Below are 19,254 nucleotides of genomic sequence, written 5' to 3' on the forward strand. Positions count from 1 at the left end.
GCCAGGAAAGCGCATGCGCAGTAGCGAGGCTCGGCCGGGCGGCGACGCATGCGTAGCGTTGTAGCGTTTGACAAGCGCCGGGGAGACGCATGCGCTTTGGTGTCTCCTTGATGCAGTGCCGGGTCTGTGCATGCGCACTGTCGAGCGGGTGCCGGAAACCTGCATGCGACGTCAGTGGCGAGTGGCCGGGTGCCGGGTCTCGCCGTCGGGCCGCTGGAGGTGATGAGCGTTGTCTGGCGGCTCCTTCCCGCCGCTCTCCGCCTGCACCCTCCGGCCTCCCCCATCTGCTGCTGCCGGCGGCGGATTCAGGCCTCGGCAGCCGGGAGCTCGGCCAATGTCTTCGACCGGGGAATGAAGAAGCGGCAGAAGAAGTGGGCGGCAGCGGCAGCAGCAGCGGGCGATGGCGGGCAGTGCGACTACCTGAGGGAGGAGGTGAGGAGGAGAGGGTAAAGGGAGTGAGGCAGGAGGAGAGGAGAGGGTGAAGGGAGGGAGGGGGGTGAGGGAGGAGGTGAGGAGAGGGTGAGGGAAAGAGGAGAGGGAGGTGATATAGGAAGGAGAGGGTGAGAGGGAGGAGGCCCAAACTGCAACAAGGTCACACAACGTTTAGAAACAAAACTAAATTCCATTTGGAATATTTTGGAGGACCAAGAAACCAAGAACCAAGAAATGCTGGAAACATGCAGCTGGTCAAGTGAATTCGAGTTGGTCGAGTTGTATTCTCCAATGCATCTCGGCGTGAACGATTACAGCCAGTCATCCAAGGGATCCAGAGGGAACAGAGAGTCAGGATGCGTGGGAAGGAAATGCAGATGCTGGTTTACACCGAAGATAGACACAAAATGTCAAGTCAACTTTATTTGTCACATACACATACAAGACGTACAGTGAAATGAAAGTGGCAATGCCTGCGGGATTGTACAAAACAACAGAACAGAACCAGTATTTATATGTTTTTTAAAAGACACAACAGTATTTACGCCTGCTGAGATCAGAGTCTACAGTCCTGATGGCCTGTGGGAAGAAACTCCGTCTCATCCTCTCTGTTTTCGCAGCGTGACAGCGGAGACGTTTGCCTGACCTTATCAGCTGGAACAGTCCGTTGCTGGGGTGGTAGGGGTCCTTCATGATCTTGCACCTCCTGGTGTATAGGGTGGTTGCACGAAAAGGTCACTGGGTCAGAGGGCTCGAGGCACGGAGCCGCTAAATCCATCTGGAGGACATCCGTCACTTCCGGTATATGTTATTAATGCTAAAAACGCGTACTTTCCTACCTGTTAAAAACCGCCAAAATGTTGAATTTTTGCGCTGAATAAAATTGTGGGAGTCGGGGTAAGTGTGAGATACATGTACCCAACTTTAGAATTCCAAAAGTGAAGCGAAATGAAGGTATAGAGAAGCGAGAACTGAAGGGACAACAGCAGCTAAAGTGCTTGGTAAACATTGAAAATATTGGGAATTATCGCATTTGCTCACTGCATTTCATCAACAGTAAGGCATTATTTGTGTTTTTTCTTGATTCCTTTGGTATCTAAAAAATCTCAGAAGTGATAAATCTGGCTGTAAATTATTCTTCAGATGCGTTTTCATTTTGTATGTAAAAACCCACGGGAACTATGGGCGATTAAAAAAAATTACAGCCAGATTTATCACTTCTGAAACTTTTTAGATGCCAAAGGAATTAAGAAAAAACACCTTAGTTGATGAAATACAGTGAGCAAACGGCCAATGTTCGCTAAGCACTCTGTCTGTTGTTGTCCCTTCAGCTTTCGCTTCTATCTGGCGTCATTTCTCCTCACTTTTGGAATTCTGAAGTATGCTAAATGTCTCACACGCTTATCCCGATTTCCATAATTATTTACAGCGCAAAAATTGACAATTTCAGCGGGTTTTAACGGGCCCGCTACGCTGGAAACAATGATAAGTGCCTACCTGCAGTTCATCGCGTGTAATCCATTTGGAGTAGCGTAGCAACAGTACGGGTCATGGGTCGTGACCCGACTGCCGTGAAACCTCCCTATAGGTCCTGCAGGGGGGGGGAGTGTAGTTCCCTTGGTGCGTTCGGTCGAACGCACTACTCTCTGCAGAGCCTTCCTGTCCTGGGCAGAGCTGTTGCCGAACCATATCGAGATGTTTCCGGTCAAGATACTTTCGACAGCACCAGAGTAGAAGGATTGAAGGATCCTCAGAGAGACTTGTGACCTTACGATCATGTTCGGCAGACGTCAGGATCGAGGGCCCTGTTCTAATCCTGTATTGCTCTATTGCTACATATCGGGACATATATGACAATAAAACACTCTCTTATGATACTTTCTTATGATAGACACAAAATGCTGGAGTAACTCAGCGGGACAGGCAGCATTTCTGGAGAGAAGGAATGGGTGACGTTTCAGGGCAACAAGGATGTTTTGTCTTGACCCGAAATGTCACCTACTCCTTTTCAAGATGGCGGCGCTGGCTTAACAGCTGCGGCTCACCTGCAGTCCGTTTGTTTTTTCTTTCTTTTTGTTCCTTTGTCCTGTTTTTAGTTAATTTTGTTTTATTAATTTGTGTATGTGGGTGGGTGGGGTGGGAGAAACATGTTTTGGTCTCTTCCTTCGGGGGATGTAACTTTTTTTTCTGTCGTATTCCCCGTCTCCGTCTGCGCCGAGGCCTAATGGCGGAGCTCGGAGCTGTGGCGGCGGCGATCCGACTCGGCCTCGGAGCTGTGGCGGCGGCGACCCGACTCGGCCTCGGAGCTGTGGCAGCAGTGACCCGACTCGGCCTCAGAGCTGCGGCGACCCGACTCGGCCTCGGAGCTGTGGCGTCAGCAGCGGCGACCCGACTCGGCCTCGGAGCTGTGGCGTCAGCAGCGGCGACCCGACTCAGCCTCGGAGCTGTGGCGTCAGCAGAGGCGACCCGACTCGGCCTCGGAGCTGTGGCGTCAGCAGCGGCGACCCGACTCGGCCTCGGAGCTGTGGCGTCAGCAGAGGCGACCCGACTCGGCCTCGGAGCTGTGGCGTCAGCAGCGGCGACCCGACTCGGCCTCGGAGCTGTGGCGTCAGCAGAGGCGACCCGACTCGGCCTCGGAGCTGTGGTGTCAGCAGCGGCAGCGGCGACCCAACTCGGCCTCGGAGCTGTGACGGCGGCAGCGGCGACCCGACTCGGGCCCGTTCGCGGAGCCCGGTTGAGCCGCAGGACTTACCATCACCCGGTGTGGTCACAACATCTGGAGCCTGGATCGCCTCGGTGCAGAGGGAGAACAAAGAGGGAAGAGACAGAGACTTTAAGATTTTGCCTTCCATCACAGTGAGGAGGTGTTTGGTGAACTCACTGTGGTGGATGTTAAATTTGTGTTGATTGTGTGTTTTTGTCATTTTTATTATATGTATGACTGCAGGGAAACAAAATTTCGTTCAGACCGAAAGGTCTGAATGACAAATAAATTCAATTCAATTCTACAGAGATACTGCCTGTCCCGCTGAGTTATTCTAGCATTTTGTGTCTATCATAAGAAACTCACAAGTGTTTTATTGTCATATACATCCCGATATGTAGCAATAGAGCAATACAGCACTAGAACAGGCCCCTCGATCCTAATGTCTGCTGAACATGATCGCAAGACCAACTATGATCTGCCTGCACTTAATCCATTTGCCCCAATCCCTGCACATTCATGTACTTATCCAAAACTCTCTTAAGTGCCACTATCGTATCTGCCTGCACCACCACCCATGACAGCGCTTTTCATCACCATCTGTGTAAAACAAATGTGCCCTGCACACCTCCTTTAAACTTTGCCTCTGTAGTTTTTGACATTTCCACTTTGACTTTTAATGTCACTGCCATCTTTTGGATAAGAAGGATGCTGGAAAATGGAAGGTAGACAAAAATGCTGGAGAAACTCAGCGGGTGCTGAGGCAGCATCTATGGAGCGAAGGAAATAGGCAACGTTTCGGGTCGAGACCCTTCTTCAGACTGATGTGATTGGTTCATGTCTTCTTCTTATCGAGTCCATACACAAGATTAGAAGTTGTTCAGCCAGAGCTGAACACACCTCTCGGCATCTGCATACAATGGTGTCTGTCTTGCGCTTCTTGTGCGTGGTGGTGGAAACAGGGCCGCGGCGTGATGCTCTTTCCTTGACCCCATTGCTGCATGTGATCTTCACATTAATTTTTTAGTGCAGTGTGTTTCTTCTTGGACGTTTTGGAGGAACAGGAGACCAAGCAGATCCTCTAACCTTGCACATTTTCCCATTTTCACACCTTACCCTTCCTTATCTCCAGTCACCCTCTCTCGTGACTCTCAGTCTGAAATAGGGTTTTGACCCTTCTCTCCAGAGATGCTGCCTGAGTTACTCCAGCATTTTGAGTCTCTTAAAGGTTTCTGATGTTTATAGTCTTGCGAAGAAGTAGCAAGTGGGAATGAGTTTTGTTGTTTCTCAGTAAACAATAAAGTATGCCATTCGCAATTCAAAGACATTAAAATGGGAGATAATTGCTATTTCATGCTGAGTTTATTTACAATATAATTTGGTATCGTTATCCAGAACAATTCTATCTCCTTAGATTTTTATAATTCTCTCCTCGGGTTTTTTCAAAAACTTTGAATTTTTCAGTTATTTTGTGTGTGTTTTATTTGGTTTGCAGTGCAGGCTGAGGTACACACACATGCACATATTAAGTTGGTAATCATGACAAAATAATGTCAGTCATTCCATGTAATAATATGTTGGGCACTGAAATTCCTATTTGAAGCCATTCTGGGAACAATCATAAAACATTCTGGTGAAGTCACAGCCCAATGTTTGTGGAGGGAATAAATAATAACATTTGGGTGGCCAGACTGAATTGTGTTTCCTCAGGTTTCACAATCCAGAGCTCTTGAAACCTAACTTACACCTTCTGTTCTTGTCTCTGGCTTTTGCTCTAACCATCAAAAAACCCTTGCCTATGTTGACCCTCGCCTGCCATGCTTTGTCCTGCACTCCCCTTTTCCAGCCTCCTTCCCACCACTACAACCAGACTGAAGGGTCTTAACCTGAAACTTCACTTATCCATGTTTTCGGGAGATGCTGCCTGACCTGAGTTATTCCAGCACTTTGTGTCATTTTGTGAATGCTTTTGCATGTCAGCATGTAATACCTTGGAGAATGGATGCAGTACGGGCATTGCATTGAAATATACCCAGAGTACAAAAGTAGTAGGCCGTTAGTCCCTGAAGAGAGACACAAAATGGTGGTGTAACTCAGTGGGTCAGAGAGCATCTCTGGAGAAAAGGAATAAGATGGCTCTCCAATGAGAGTTCTGCAACACCCCCTTTCGCCCTCTCCCCTGACTTGCAGTCTGAAGAAGGATCTCAATCTGAAACGTCACCCATTTCATTTCTATACAGGTGCTGCCTGATTCCAGCACTGAGTTACTCCAGCACTTTTTGTCTATCTTTGGTGTAAACCAGCATCAGCTGCTCTTTCCTACACATTTCCTACACCTACACAGAGTGGTGAATCTCTGGAATTCTCTGCCACAGAAGGTAGTTGAGGCCAGTTCATTGGCTATATTTAAGAGGGAGTTAGATGTGGCCCTTGTGGCTAAAGGGATCAGGGGGTATGGAGAGAAGGCAGGTACAGGATACTGAGTTGGATGATCAGCCATGATCATATTGAATGGCGGTGCAGGCTCGAAGGGCCAAATGGCCTACTCCTGCACCTATGTTTCTATGACCTTGAAGCTTGTTCTACTGGTGAATGAGATTTTGACTGATCTATTGTAAAACAAATCACAGTTTCACATTTTAAGATCCAATTACTGAACCTTTCCAAATGATCTATATCACAATTTTGCAATTGTACAGGTTGGAAGCAGAATTGCAGACCGTGTTTTGGATATTGTGAGGTAAGTTTGACCTGCTAGACTTTTTGTCTGTTGTGTTTTTCTATTTGCAGTTCACCTAAATCTTCCCCCACAACGTTAAAGCATTTTTGTTCAAAAAATGTGCATGAAATTATATCCGGGTACGACTTCACCTTTTTTTCCTTACAGAACTTTCCCCGTTGCGCTCGACATTGGATGTGGCAAAGGCTATATAGCAGGAAATCTAACCAAGGTAAGTGAACAGACATTGGCAATTTGGCTTCAATAAAAGTGTATCTTTTTCACCTGAGGTTTAGTTTTACATCAAGGACTTGGTGAGTGTTTCATCTGCTTTAAATAGCAATGTTACAAAATTTTGAGATTTTAAAAATCAAGTCTGTAATTTATCCCATCAGATAAAGCATAAAAATAAGTTTAATTTGACACCTAATTCACTTTCATATCTCAAGTATTTAAAAAGTTATGGCCATTTTCATACTGGGAAATGAGCATCTTGTTCCCTATTGATTTTCTATGGACATAACAAAAAAGCTGTGATCGTGAACAGTCAAAAGCCCATAACTTTCTTAAAAATTAAGAGAACTGAATGAAATTTTCAGTTATCATAGATTGAAGCATTCTGAAACAAATATAAAATGATCTTACTTGGATGACCTGAAATTAAAGCATATAATTAGTTAGTTACCTAATTGTAGCTAATTTCAGACTTCAATTACTAGATCTAAACATCTATCCATTTCTTAATAAATGATTAACATTTTTAAATAGCCTAAATGTCCAAATAATATTCACAAATAATTCACAATAAAACATGATTTTTAAATCTCATTTACATTAATTTATAGGCCAAATGGAAGGAATTTAGTGTTTAATTGCTGTAAATAAATGCCCATTTAAATCAGCTTTCCAGTGGGTCCCTGTGGAACGCGCTGGTTTAGAACGTTCACATTGCGGTAGATTTGTGCCTCAAATGCCGAGAAAAATACTGCGCGATATAATGGGGCCAAATTGAGCTACTCGCAATAGTAAACTTTGTATAACGGGATCTTTAGAAGCCCTTTTTAATGTAAAAATATACAACCTAACTTCTGCTATCTGCTTTATGAGACCCAGCGGTTGGTGACGGTCGCGGGTTTAAAGATTGATTTTTAAACTACTATAACTATTATTCAAGGCCTTTAAACCTAATAATAGCTTTTGCGACGGGGTCTTCCAGCGATTTTTCGTTAATAATTAACTAGGCTGAACATTTTCGATTGGAACAGCTTAGAGAAAATCGCGTTTTAAACCCGCCCCCTCTAAACGGCGCCAAAATCGCGCACACCCACAACGGAAGATTTTCAAGGACGCTTCAGGTAGGCTTTGCAACATACCTACTTTAAAAAACCAATATGACTTTAAATTGGAAATCTCAGCCAGTTTCCTCTTGAGTATAAATCCACAACATAATTACTCAACAAATTGGCAGCTTTTCGAGTCAGTTTGAATGTATTACATATTGTGTCTGATGGTAGGTACGACAATGCATAATCAATATACCATCCAAAACGCTGAAAAGGTATTTCAGATAAATTTAAATCCAATGATGCATTGTGCTATCTTTTTCAACATTCTTTTTATTTTGCATCTTGAAACATCTATGTACTGCAAACATTTTTGAAATATTGGTGTTAATAGTTCTGAAATCATGAGATAAACTGAAAAACCATGAAGCATCATTTCAAAGCTGTAAAACACGGGTCGCAACCTATGGCCCACGGGCCGGATCCGGCCCATAACCCAAAATCATCCGACCCGCAGGCGGTTTTTTTTGTTTTGTTTTTTCAATTCGTTTTCGCGACCTGGGAACTGTAGCCAGTCCCGTGACGCGGGCTGATTTGGGAACTGCAGCTAGTCACGCAGGCGACCTGGGCACTACAGCCACTCCCGGGGCAGGCGATCCGACCTGGGAACTGCAGAAAACGAATTGAAAAACACGTGAAGACTAATGGGGAAAAACAACATCAAGTGTCACACTATGGTGATAGATGTGGCCCCCCTTCCGCTCACAGACATGGGTCCTGGGCCCCTATGCAGAACAAGGTTGCCGACTCCTGCTGTAAAACAATGAAATTATTGAGATAACTTGGTGCATAGAATGTACCCCCATTATTTGTTTTCTCATGAAGGATGATACAAAAACTGAGGATCTATTTTTTAACACCTTCATTTACTATCGCAACGTTTAAAAAAAAATTTAGATCGGTACATGGGAACAGGTTTAGAGGAATATGGGCCAAATAAAGGCAGGTGGGATTAGTGTAGATGGCACAAGTTGGGCGGTGTGGGCAAGTTGGGCCGATGGGTCTGTTTCCATACTGTATCACTCTATGAAAATGTCTTCATTTTTTAAACAAACTTTGGTTATTTATGAATTAATCCTGTTTCTGTTGTTTCAGGATACTGTTCAAAAAATCTTTCAAATCGATGTCGCAGAGAATGTTTTGGTAGGTTCTTTGTTCATGAAAAGCATTATAGTTTGAAAGAATATGCAGGGCTAGACGTTACAGTTAATACTTCATGTAAAAATTAAGAGATAATTAAAAATAAATTTTGCCGTTGACTATTGCCTTCATGTTTCCAATGTTTTGTGGTCTTGCCTCTGATCATTGCTCGTGGATCAGCTACTAAATGGTTTCTTGAAAGGTGGAACTGAGCATCTTTGGCATGGTGATCGAGCAATATTTGCTTTAAAAATAGAGACCAGTCATTTGTGATAACAACACTTTAATACACGATATCCAGAGTTAAATGCAGCGGTTTTATCCTCTTGAGATATATATATATATCACAAAATGCTGAAGTAACTCAGCGGGACAGGCAGCATCCCTGGAGAGAAGGAATGGGTGACGTTTAGGCTCGAGACCCTTCTTCAGACTCATCAGTCTGAAAAAGGGTCTCGACCCAAAACATCATCGGTTCCTTCTCTACAGAGATGCTGCCTGTCCCGCTGAGTTACCCCAGCATTTTGTGGAAATCTCTGCCACAGAAGGCAGTGGAGGCCAATTAATTCACTGGATGTTTTCAAGAGAGAGTTAAATATAGCTCTTAGGGCTAACGGAATCAAGGGATATGGGGAGAAGGCAGGAATGGGGTACTGATTTTGGATGATCAGCCATGATCATATTAATGGCGATGCTGGCTCGAAGGGCCGAATGGCCTACTTCTGCACCTATTTTCTATGTCTATCTTCGGTTTAAACAAGCATCTGCAGTTCTTTCCTCGAATATATATAAATCTATCTATCTGTTTGTTTATTTATTTATTTATCTTAAAAAAAAAAAAAAAAAAAAGACTTCTCCTCTCCCCAAATCCACATATCTTTCACCAAACGAACTACATTTCACAATGCATGTTAACAAAGCTTTTTGGAAAAATATAAAGCTGATAAATTTTAAGATGTGAGCGGGGCTTGCAATAGAACTGCTTTCAATATTAGTACGGGGAGAACGTACTATCACGGGGAGAACGTGCTAACTCCGTATAGGCTGCACCCGTAGTCAGGATCTAACCCAGGTCTCCGGCGCTGTAAGGCAGCAACTCTATCGCTGCGCCACCGTGCCACTCGTATCTTGCAGCATCTATTTTTTTCTCGATGCTGCTCATAAGCAGACTATCTATAAATGTATTGATATAACAATGTTTTCTGTTGTAGGATAGGAATTATGCCCCAAATGTGATCCTTTTTATACCTCAGTTTACCTGGTGGCCCAAAATGGGGAGGGGTGTCCTTCTTTCTCCAGATGAATCGTGAATAAAGTTGGAGGGCGAGTAAACATTTTGTCCACTGTACACTCTTCCGGAGCAGCCTCAGTGCTGTATTTGTCTTTGACATGGCTTGCAGAATGAGAATAGAAAGGTCTTGGAAGGAAGAGAGAGTAGATATTCATAAGGTCATAAGTGATAGGAGTAGAATTCGGCCATTCGGCCCATCAAGTCTACTCTGCCATTCAATCATGACTGATCTATCTCTCCCTCCTAACCCCATTCACCCTGGTTTCTCCCCATAACCTCTGACACCTGTACGAATCAAGATTAGATCACAAATATGGAAATGTTCTATTTTTATATGTGTGCTATTTATGTTGCAACTGTACCTATTAAAGCAGCTGTTAATTGCTGACCTTATTGCTTTAAATGTACCTTTACAGAAATGCCCAATTGAGACTGAAATTCCCACCTATCATATCCTAGCAGATGAAGAGTTTCTCCCCTTCCAAGAAAATACATTTGATCTCATTGTTAGCAGTCTGAGGTGTGTGATTAAATCATCCCTGTTTTAAATGATTAGTACCAACAATTAATTAGTATTCATTCCCATCCTTGATAAAAAAACACTGTTTGCATGTAATTATTTGTAAATGTTTCCTGAAACTCACCTGATTTTATTTGAATTTTGAAAAATAGTTTTATTTGACTTGAATACCTGTACAATTTGAATATGTTTATCTTTTGAAACTGGCTTTGTTACTTAAAATCTCCCCTTTCATTTTTAGTTTGCATTGGGTGAATGACCTCCCAGGAGCCTTCAAGCAGGTGAAAATGCTTTCTCCACAATTCCAAACAAATAGTAAATGAAAAATGTTGCCTGTCAATTCCCTCCCCAGGTGCTGCCTGACCTGCTGAGTTCCTAATAGTAAAAGAAAGTGATCATCGGGTGCACAGCTATGCCATGGTGGTTTAATGTTGTAACTGTTGAGACATATTTCATGTTTATTAAAAAAAATGCAGCCAAATGTTCCAAGCAAACCAATTCATTTCTGTAAAAGCAGCATCATAACCTCTCATTTGTATTGCATTGAATTTTTCAAAATGGATCCATTATTGTATTGTTCAGTAATGAAATCCACAATATGACAAAAGGTATTATTCAGTTTTTGAGACGGTGAGATGGGGATGTGGACAGCGATGAATAGTTGATGAAAGTAGTAGATTGAAGATGTTGGATGCGGCCACTGTGCAAATGTGGACCAGTGAAAGGCAACAACTGGTCCCAGGCTGAGATGGATGAACTGAGGAGGGTTTAACCTGGTAGAGTAGCCAGAGAATCACAGGAATACCACGCAATCTCGTTCAGTCTGGGAAAAAAAGTACCTGGTAATGTGAGAATTCCATTTAAAGGGACCTAAGGGACAACTTTTTCACACACAGGATAGTGAATTTATGTAACGAGCTGCCAGAGGTGGTGGTAGAGGCGGGTACAGTTATGGCATTTAAATGTATTTGGGCAGGTACATGGATAAGGAAGGTTTGGAGGAATACAGGATGGTCATTGGCAAGTAGGCTGGTTGACATGGACGAGTTGGGGTTTCAGTGCTGTATAGTTCTGACTTGTGTGGGTGGCACTGGCGCAGCGGTAGAGTTGCTGCCTTAAAACACCAGAGAGCCAGGTTCGATCCTGACTGTACGTAGTTTGTACGTTCTCCCTGTGACCACGGGTTTTCTCCGGGTGCGTCGATTTCCTCCCACACACACCAAACAGCCATGATCACATGGCGGTGCTGGCTCGAAAGGCCGAATGGCCTACTCCTGCACCTATTGTCTATTGTCTATGTACAGGTTTGTAGGTGAATTGGCTTCGGTAAAATTGTAAATTGTACCCAACAATTGTCCCAAGGATAGTGTCAGTGTACGGGGTGATCGTTAAACAGCGTGGACTCGGTGGGTCAAAGGGCCTGTTACCACGCTGTAGTCTAAAGTCTAAAATAAAGACTCTTAGCAATATGAGTCTGCCCCCTCATCCCAGACCCCATGCAAACCAGAACATATCAAGGTCTTCAACCCATGTGCCAGAGCCTGCGTTATGCAGTGGCTTGGAAAGGTGTAGCAACATGACAAGAAGAAGAAGCAAAAAGGAAATTAGAGCTGTAATGCTGATTATTTAAAATCTTTGAACTATTTGAGCATTTTTTTCCAAAATGTGCCGGAACTCAAGTTATATTGAGCGGAAATAGGTTTGTGTCATGCACCACCAAACACATTTATTGACTGGTAATTTTAGGAGATACACTAACTGTTCTGGTAACAATGGTGATTCTTTTTTCCCCCTCTGTAGATTAATTATTCCTTGAAACCAGATGGCGTATTCATTGGTGCCATGATGGGTGGGGAAACCTTGTATGAGCTTCGCTGTTCCCTGCAGCTCGCGGAGCTGGAACGCGAAGGAGGTTTTGCGCCTCATGTATCACCGTTCACTGCCGTGACCGACCTCGGAAACCTCTTGCAACAAGCAGGATTTAACATGCTAACTGTGGTAAGGCAAATAAAGATTTGTTTCTAACTTGTTTGTTTTTTACTTTATATTATGAATAGTGTCAGGAAAAAATAAATTTGAAGTATATATTCTGAAAAAAAATATTTTGTTGCACTGGGCGACACAGTGGTGCAGTGTTCGATCCTGACTACGGAGTTTGTACATTCTCGCTGTGATTGTGTGGGTTTCCTCTGGGTGCTGCGGTTTCCTCCCACATTTAAAAGATGTGTGGGTTTGTAGGTTAATTGGCTTCTGTATATTAGAGAATAGAACTAGTCTATGGGTGATAGATTCTTGATTAGTACGGGTGTCAGAGGTTATGGAGAGAAGGCAGGAGAATGGTGTTAGGGGGAGAGATAGATCAGCCATGATTTGAATGGCGGAGTAGACGATGGGCAGAATGGCCTAATTCTGCTCCTATCGTTGGTTGGCGCGGACATGGTAGGCTCAAGGGCCTGTTTCCGCACTGTATCTCTAAACTAAACTAAACGCACTTAATTTCCTTCAATTGGCTTTCTATTATTTCACTACCGATGAACAGGTAGAAGCGATACTCGCTGGTTTCTGGCAGTGTCATTCATTAAATGGCCATTTAAAGGTATGGGCCAGCAGGTCACATTCAATTCTCTTTGAACCCGGTGGGAAAATGACTTGCTATTGTGATATGGTTCCCTCTGCCGATTGCCATATTAATGCCGTACCTTAATACAAAATGCCACCTACACAATTAGCATATTCCCTGTTTGGATCATTGACATTTATTTCAAGTTATTTAACACTTATGCTTATATAAAATTTAAAAAGTGCAACTACCAGAAAAATTGGTGATTACAATTTTGTCACCTTTATCTCAGCTGCGCAAACTTACCTTACCCCTTAGTTATGCATCAGAACAAAATTATGAAACATTAACAGGGAGTTGTATTGATCATCCCGACGCGAAGACTTCGGACATTGGACCATCGGCAGCGGCGACTGTGGATGGTTCAACAGCCCCGACCACGGGTGAACAAAGAGGAAGATAATTGAACTTTATTACCTTCCATCACAGTGAGGAATGTGGATTCCGCTGTGGTGGATGTTTATGTTAAATTTTATTTTATGTGGCTGCGTGTCTTGTTTTTTACTTAGTATGGCTGTATGGTAACTCAAATTTCACTGTACCTTAATTGGTACATAAGCCAATTAAATTGAATCTTGAATAGTGTACCATTTTCAAATCTGTAAAATAAATATTTTAAGTCCTGTATGTTAATTTTCCACAGGACATTGATGAAATCCAGGTCAACTATCCAGGGATCTTTGAAGTAATGGAGGACTTGCAAGGTTGGTGGAGGTGGCCGTGACCACAGAAATGTTATTTGGTTTATTGTCAATTGTTCGTTTAATTGATATGATTTTTTAAAATCTACATAAATCATACATTGCATTTGTGCATATAGCTTTGAGAACAAGATATGGAATATTGTGGTGGTGCAGAAATGCACATTCCCTCAGATGAAAGAATGATATTTACAAAACGGTAACCTTGTAACCCCTCGAGCCAACGCTGGATACGTAATGTGATTTCTTTTAAATCTCCTGATAGTTTTGCATCTCTAAATCTGAAGGTATGGGAGAGAGCAACTGTGCTTGGTCCAGGAAGTCCATGTTGCACAGGGATACCATGCTTGCAGCTGCAGCCATCTACAAAGGTGAGTGAGTGAGAGGTTGGACTTCAATCTGATATTTGGTGTGAGTTAGAAAGTACTTAATGGGCATTTGGATATAAAGGGAGCACACGAATCAGCTTTTCTGCTCAAAATGCTGGTTGATATTTTAAATTAATGCCAGTACATTCGCTCAGCTTCAATAGTCTGAAGAAAAGTCTGAATCATTTTTAGTCCCAAATGGAAAATGATTCATCCCTGCCTTTTCCGCATGTGCCACCATGTACCAACAGCATCTTCCCTGAACCTAACAGACTCGGAATCTAGTTCAAGTCTGAAGAAGGGTCTTGACCCAAAACTTCACCCTGTCCCACTGAGTTACTCCAGCATTTTCTGTCTACCTTTCCTCATCTCAGTTCTAAATGGCCTATCCCTTATTCTTAAACTGTGGCCCTGATTCTGGACTCCCCCAGCATCGGGAACATGTTTCCTGCATCTAGCGTGTCTAATCCCTTAATAATTTGACATGTTTCTATAAGATTCCCTTTCATCCTTCTAAATTCCAGTGCATACAAGCCCAGTCGTTCCATTCTTTCAGCATATGACAGTCCCGCCATCCAGGGAATTAACCTTGTGAACCTACACTGCACTCCCTCAATAGCAAGAATGTTCTTCCTCAAATTAGGAGACAAAGACTGCATACAATACTTCAGGTGTGGTCTCAACAGGACCCTGTACAACTGCAGAAAGAACTATTTTCTTCTCTACTCAAATCCTCTCATTATGAAGGCCAACATGCCATTAGCTTTCTTCGCTGCCTGCTGCATCTGCATGTGCCTTTCAGTGACTATATCATTGCATCCTGGTGTATAATGACAAACTAATCTGAAGCTGGGTCACAAAAACTGGTCTTATGGCAATTTGATAGTGAACACAGTTGACAGTAGTGAACACAGTTAGGCTATGGGATCAGGCAGCATCCCGGTGAATGCCATACTGCAGATTGGTACTCAAGAACGAGCTCTGCTCCGAGGCATGCTATTTTGGTATCATCACACCCGAGGGATCTACCCAACAATGCAGGTAATTGTCCAGCTGTGTTCTGCCCAAACAAAAGCAGGACAAATCCTATCCAAACAAATTACTGTCACCTAACTATTGTCAGGCAACAGCAAAATGATGGATCATGTCAGTAATGGGGCTTTTGCAGTATTCTTGAGTAATATTTAGCGCCCAGTAAAAAAGATAAGTGGGGAAAGAGGACACTGACCAATGAAGGAAAATAGGGATTCGCAAGTTATAGGAGTTGAATTAGGCCATTCGGCCCATCAAGTCTACTCTGCCATTCAATCATGGCTGATCTCTGCCTCCTAACCCAATTTTCCCGCCTTCTCCCCATAACCTTTGACACCTGTTCTAATCCAGAATTTGTCTATCTCTGCCTTAAAAATATCCACTGACTTGGCTTCCACAGATTAACTACACTCTGACTAAACAAGTTCCTCCTCACCTCCTTTCTAAAAGAGCGCCCTTTAATTCTGAGGCTATGACCCCTGGTCCTACTCTCCCACCAGTGGAAATATCCTCTCCACATCCACTCTATCTATGCCTTTCATTATTCTGTAAGTTTCAATGAGGTCTCCCCTCATCCTTCTAAACTCCAGCGAGTAGAGGCCCAGTGTTGTCAAATGCTCATCATATGCTTACCCATTCATTCCTGGAATAATTCTTGTGTGGGAAGGAACTGCAGATGCTGGTTTACACTGAAGATAAACGCAAAATGCTGGAATAACTCAGCAGAACAGGTAGCATCCCTGGAGAGAGGGAATGGTGACGTTTTGGCTCAAGACCCATTTTCAGACACTTGAAGGTTCTCAACCCGAAACGTGGCCCATTGCTTTTCTCCAGAGATGCTGCCTGTCCCACTGAGTTACTCCAGCATTTTGTGTCTAGATTGGAGATCTTAATAGGTCCAGAGAGGAGAAAGATAAAATTGCCAGGAGAATCAACAGGCCTGAGGATTGGGAGCAGTTTAGAGTTCAATGATGCAGTGTGCTTCAATGTACCTTTTCCATATCTCCCAAGTGCAACATTTTATTTGCAAGTTTATTTTTTAAAACAGATTTTCAATTATTAACAGTCATACTTGATCCTTTCTGAAAGTATTCTGGAATAAATCTCAAATAAATATATTTGTTTGCACCTTCACGCAAGCATGCTATTGAAAAGATGGAATCAATAATCAAGCATAGAGTCATATAACATGGAAACAGGCCTTTCGGCCCATCTTGTTCAAGCCGACCAAGATGCCTCATCGACACGTCCCACCTGCCAGCATTTCGCCCATATCCCTCTAAACCTTTCTCTATCCATGTACCTGTCCAAGTATCTTTTAAATATAGTTGTGGTACCTGCCTCAACTTCCTCCATTGGCAGCTTGTTCCATATACCCACGACCCAGAGGTAGGAAAAGAGAGTGCAAAATTTGTAAAAGACAGGTCCAAAAATCACGCAGATTCACCATTCCTCTTCACTTGCGAATTATGTTTTGGCTTAATCACGTGTGTGTTGTGATTCCTGTTATTGTTCCAGATAGAATTGGCTTAAATCATCTTCTGGTGTGTTATAAGCAGTAGCAGTTGCTAAAAATTAACAAAAAGTAAAACATACGATATTTGTAACAATTGTACTAAATCAAACTTTTAATTGTCTCTCATCAAAGAGATGTATGGCAACCAGGACGGTTCTGTGCCAGCAACGTATCAGGTTCTGTATATGATCGGTTGGAAACCCCATGAATCACAGGTAGGCAACTTCCAATCTTTCCAAGCTAAAACAAAATCTATGTATTTGAGGAAGGACATTCTTGCTATTGAGGGAGTGCAGCGTAGGTTTACATGGTTGATTCCCGGGATGGCGGGACTGTCACATGCTGAGAGAATGGAGCGGCTGGGCTTGTACACTCTGGAGTTTAGAAGGATGGGAGGGAATCTCATTGAAACATATAAGATTGTTAAGGGTTTGGACACGCTAGAGGCATGAAACATGTTCCCGATGTTGGGGGAGTCCCGAACCAGGGGCCACAGTTCAAGAATAAGGAGTAAGCCATTTAGAACGGAGACGAGGAAACACTTTTTCTCAAAGAGAGTGGTGAGTCTGTGGAATTCTCTGTCTCAGAGGGCGGTGGAGGCAGGTTCTCTGGATACTTTCAAGAGAGAGCTAGATAGGGCTCTTAAAAATAGCGGAGTCAGGGGATATGGGGAGAAGGCAGGAACGGGGTACTGATTGGGGATGATCAGCCATGATCACATTAAATGGCAGTGCTAGCTCAAAGGGCCGAATGGCCTACTCCTGCACCTGTTGTCTATTGTATTGATTTGGACATGGTGCAGCGCCTTTGATTTCATACATACAGATATTGACAATTGGACAGTTAAAGGAAATTCTGGAGAGTTTCTTGTACAGAAACACTGGAGAATATTGGATTACTGTTCAAGATGTTTAAAAATCATTTTTGTAGCACTTTGCCCATCCTTTCAGCCCATTGTAATATATTTTCACGTTTAATCACATCGATGTGACAGGCATTGGTCTGCTGAGTCAGCTTTGGACTGCCTCCGAAGCGACTATATCCTTGGGTAGGGACGCACAGAATTCCAGGAACTCCAAAGCCCTGTACAACTGTCAGAAGATTCGCAGATTCAGAGACAGTCTGGGAGAAGAATGAGAGTTTTGGAGATTTACAGATTTTTGATTAGTACTTGTGTAAAGGGTGATGGGGAGAAGGCTGGAGGACAGGGTTGAGAAGGAGAGATAGATCAGCCATGATTGAATGGCGGAGGAGACTTGATGGGCCGAATGGTCTAATTCTGCTCCTATCACATAAACATCCTCCCTATTCTCATGCTCCAAACCTGTTGCAATAAAGGCCAAAATGCCATTTTCCACTTTAACTACTTGTTGGGTTTGTCTGCTAACATATTGTGGCTAGTATAAGAAATCTATTACCGAATGGTATGCAGGCAGAGTGTAATGGTAATCCATTTAAGAGACGTTGATTTTGATGAAGATTGACCAGGTCGCGTGGGATGACTCCCTTGGTCTTTGCGGTATGGGGGTGGGGGGGGTCCTCTGGCCATGCAAGGGTTGTATTCCTGACAGGAGCAAACCATTTAGGAATCTTGCAAAATGTTGTTAATTGCCACTTCTTGCGTGGCAAAAGCATATTTTATTTAGCAAATCACGAATGTGAGAGTGATGTGTACTTAAGCTGGACTACCTATACTGTGCAACTTAGTTCAAGCTCCACAGCCAACACACTGTGTACTACAGACATTACTGTGTTTTCTTTCAGGCTCAGCCAGCAAAGAGAGGTTCGGCTTCAGTATCAATAGGCGACATAGGAAACCTGTCTGAACCGATGGTGAAAAAGGATAAAGAGTTTTAAAATTGTCATGGAGATTACATCCAACCGTCCAGAAAATTTGCCGGTCAGGCAACATCTCTCCGATAATCCAGAACGCTCGTCGTTTTACTGTAGAATATTAATTGTGTGTGTAAATATAAACAGTAAAAGATTATCATTTTCAAATTGGACTTGAATTTTATTTTCCTGCTGGATCAGGCGATGTTTTCTGCACAAGATGAAAGATAGATTATTCTTCCTTGTGCTCTGAATATATTTTCACGCTTGAATTCCTTGATCTATACAAAAGCAGCTGATGTGCATTTTTAACTTTTCCTCAGTCACCACCTTTCCCTGATGGCACAGCTGAGGCGAGGAGTTCACTCAAATACTGTGTGTCTGGAACAGTGGGACTTATTTACATTTATTTAATATCAACATAGAATGCAGTTTGCAAGTAGCAGCCTAATATTACTTTATCTGACACTTTGGAGTATAGTTCTCACAAATAGCAGTAGATAATAGTGATGATTTTATGTAATTAAGGATCAAGAGTGTGAAATATTGGATGGGTTAAGCATTAAAGCAGTGCCATGATATATGTATGCAACTTTGCAAGAGGATAAGTCACCAAGCTTGAACAAGGTTGTCAAAATAAGCAAAGATAACAATAGTAGAGGATCAGATTCTCAATTTTTCAATGCTCCCACTGGCACTTACTACAGCAATATAGTGTGAGAGTACTGCTGATAGTGAGACTTTAAGAAGAAAGGGCAAAAAACAATCTTGGGGCTGACAGAAAAATAAGTGCAAGAGTAGGCCATTCGGCCCTTCGAGTCCACATTGACTAGAATCTATACATAACTAAAACTCTGATCTTGTTATCTTCCAGCTTGGCGGTCTTTCTATTTGCGCAAAAACGGTTCAAGATAGAGCTACGATTTTTCGCCAGTTCACTTACCGTTCCCCCGTGCTGCGAGTGCGCCAAGTTGTGTTCTGATCGGTTCAATGTCGTAAATGTTAGCGCGGTTTAAAATCTTAAAAACCGAGCGT

General features: G+C 43.0%; 1 protein-coding gene across 3 annotated transcripts; it reads left to right on the top strand.

Annotated features, from left to right (window-relative positions):
• The first annotated feature begins 156 nt into the window (after positions 1-156).
• ndufaf5 (NADH:ubiquinone oxidoreductase complex assembly factor 5) lies at positions 157-18,392 on the top strand. 3 transcript variants are annotated; one of them, XR_004412947.1, is made up of 11 exons: positions 157-432; positions 5,836-5,876; positions 6,024-6,087; positions 8,294-8,341; positions 10,046-10,149; positions 10,391-10,430; positions 11,950-12,147; positions 13,413-13,473; positions 13,736-13,841; positions 16,519-16,601; positions 18,151-18,387. XR_004412947.1 is itself a non-coding variant. In XM_033026281.1 (11 exons), exons 1-11 carry the CDS (start codon positions 223-225, stop codon positions 18,241-18,243), a joined length of 1,026 nt encoding a protein of 341 aa, XP_032882172.1. In that variant the 5' UTR covers positions 157-222; the 3' UTR covers positions 18,244-18,392. The 3 variants fall into 3 exon arrangements, 2 of the variants coding, with proteins under 2 accessions (XP_032882172.1, XP_032882173.1); XM_033026281.1 differs by having other exon boundaries at positions 13,758-13,841; positions 18,151-18,392; XM_033026282.1 differs by lacking the exons at positions 157-432; positions 10,046-10,149 and having other exon boundaries at positions 5,834-5,876; positions 13,758-13,841.
• Positions 18,393-19,254: the final 862 nt, after the last annotated feature.

The sequence above is a fragment of the Amblyraja radiata genome, chromosome 8, assembly GCF_010909765.2.
Source record: "Amblyraja radiata isolate CabotCenter1 chromosome 8, sAmbRad1.1.pri, whole genome shotgun sequence".
Lineage (NCBI taxonomy): Eukaryota > Metazoa > Chordata > Chondrichthyes > Rajiformes > Rajidae > Amblyraja > Amblyraja radiata.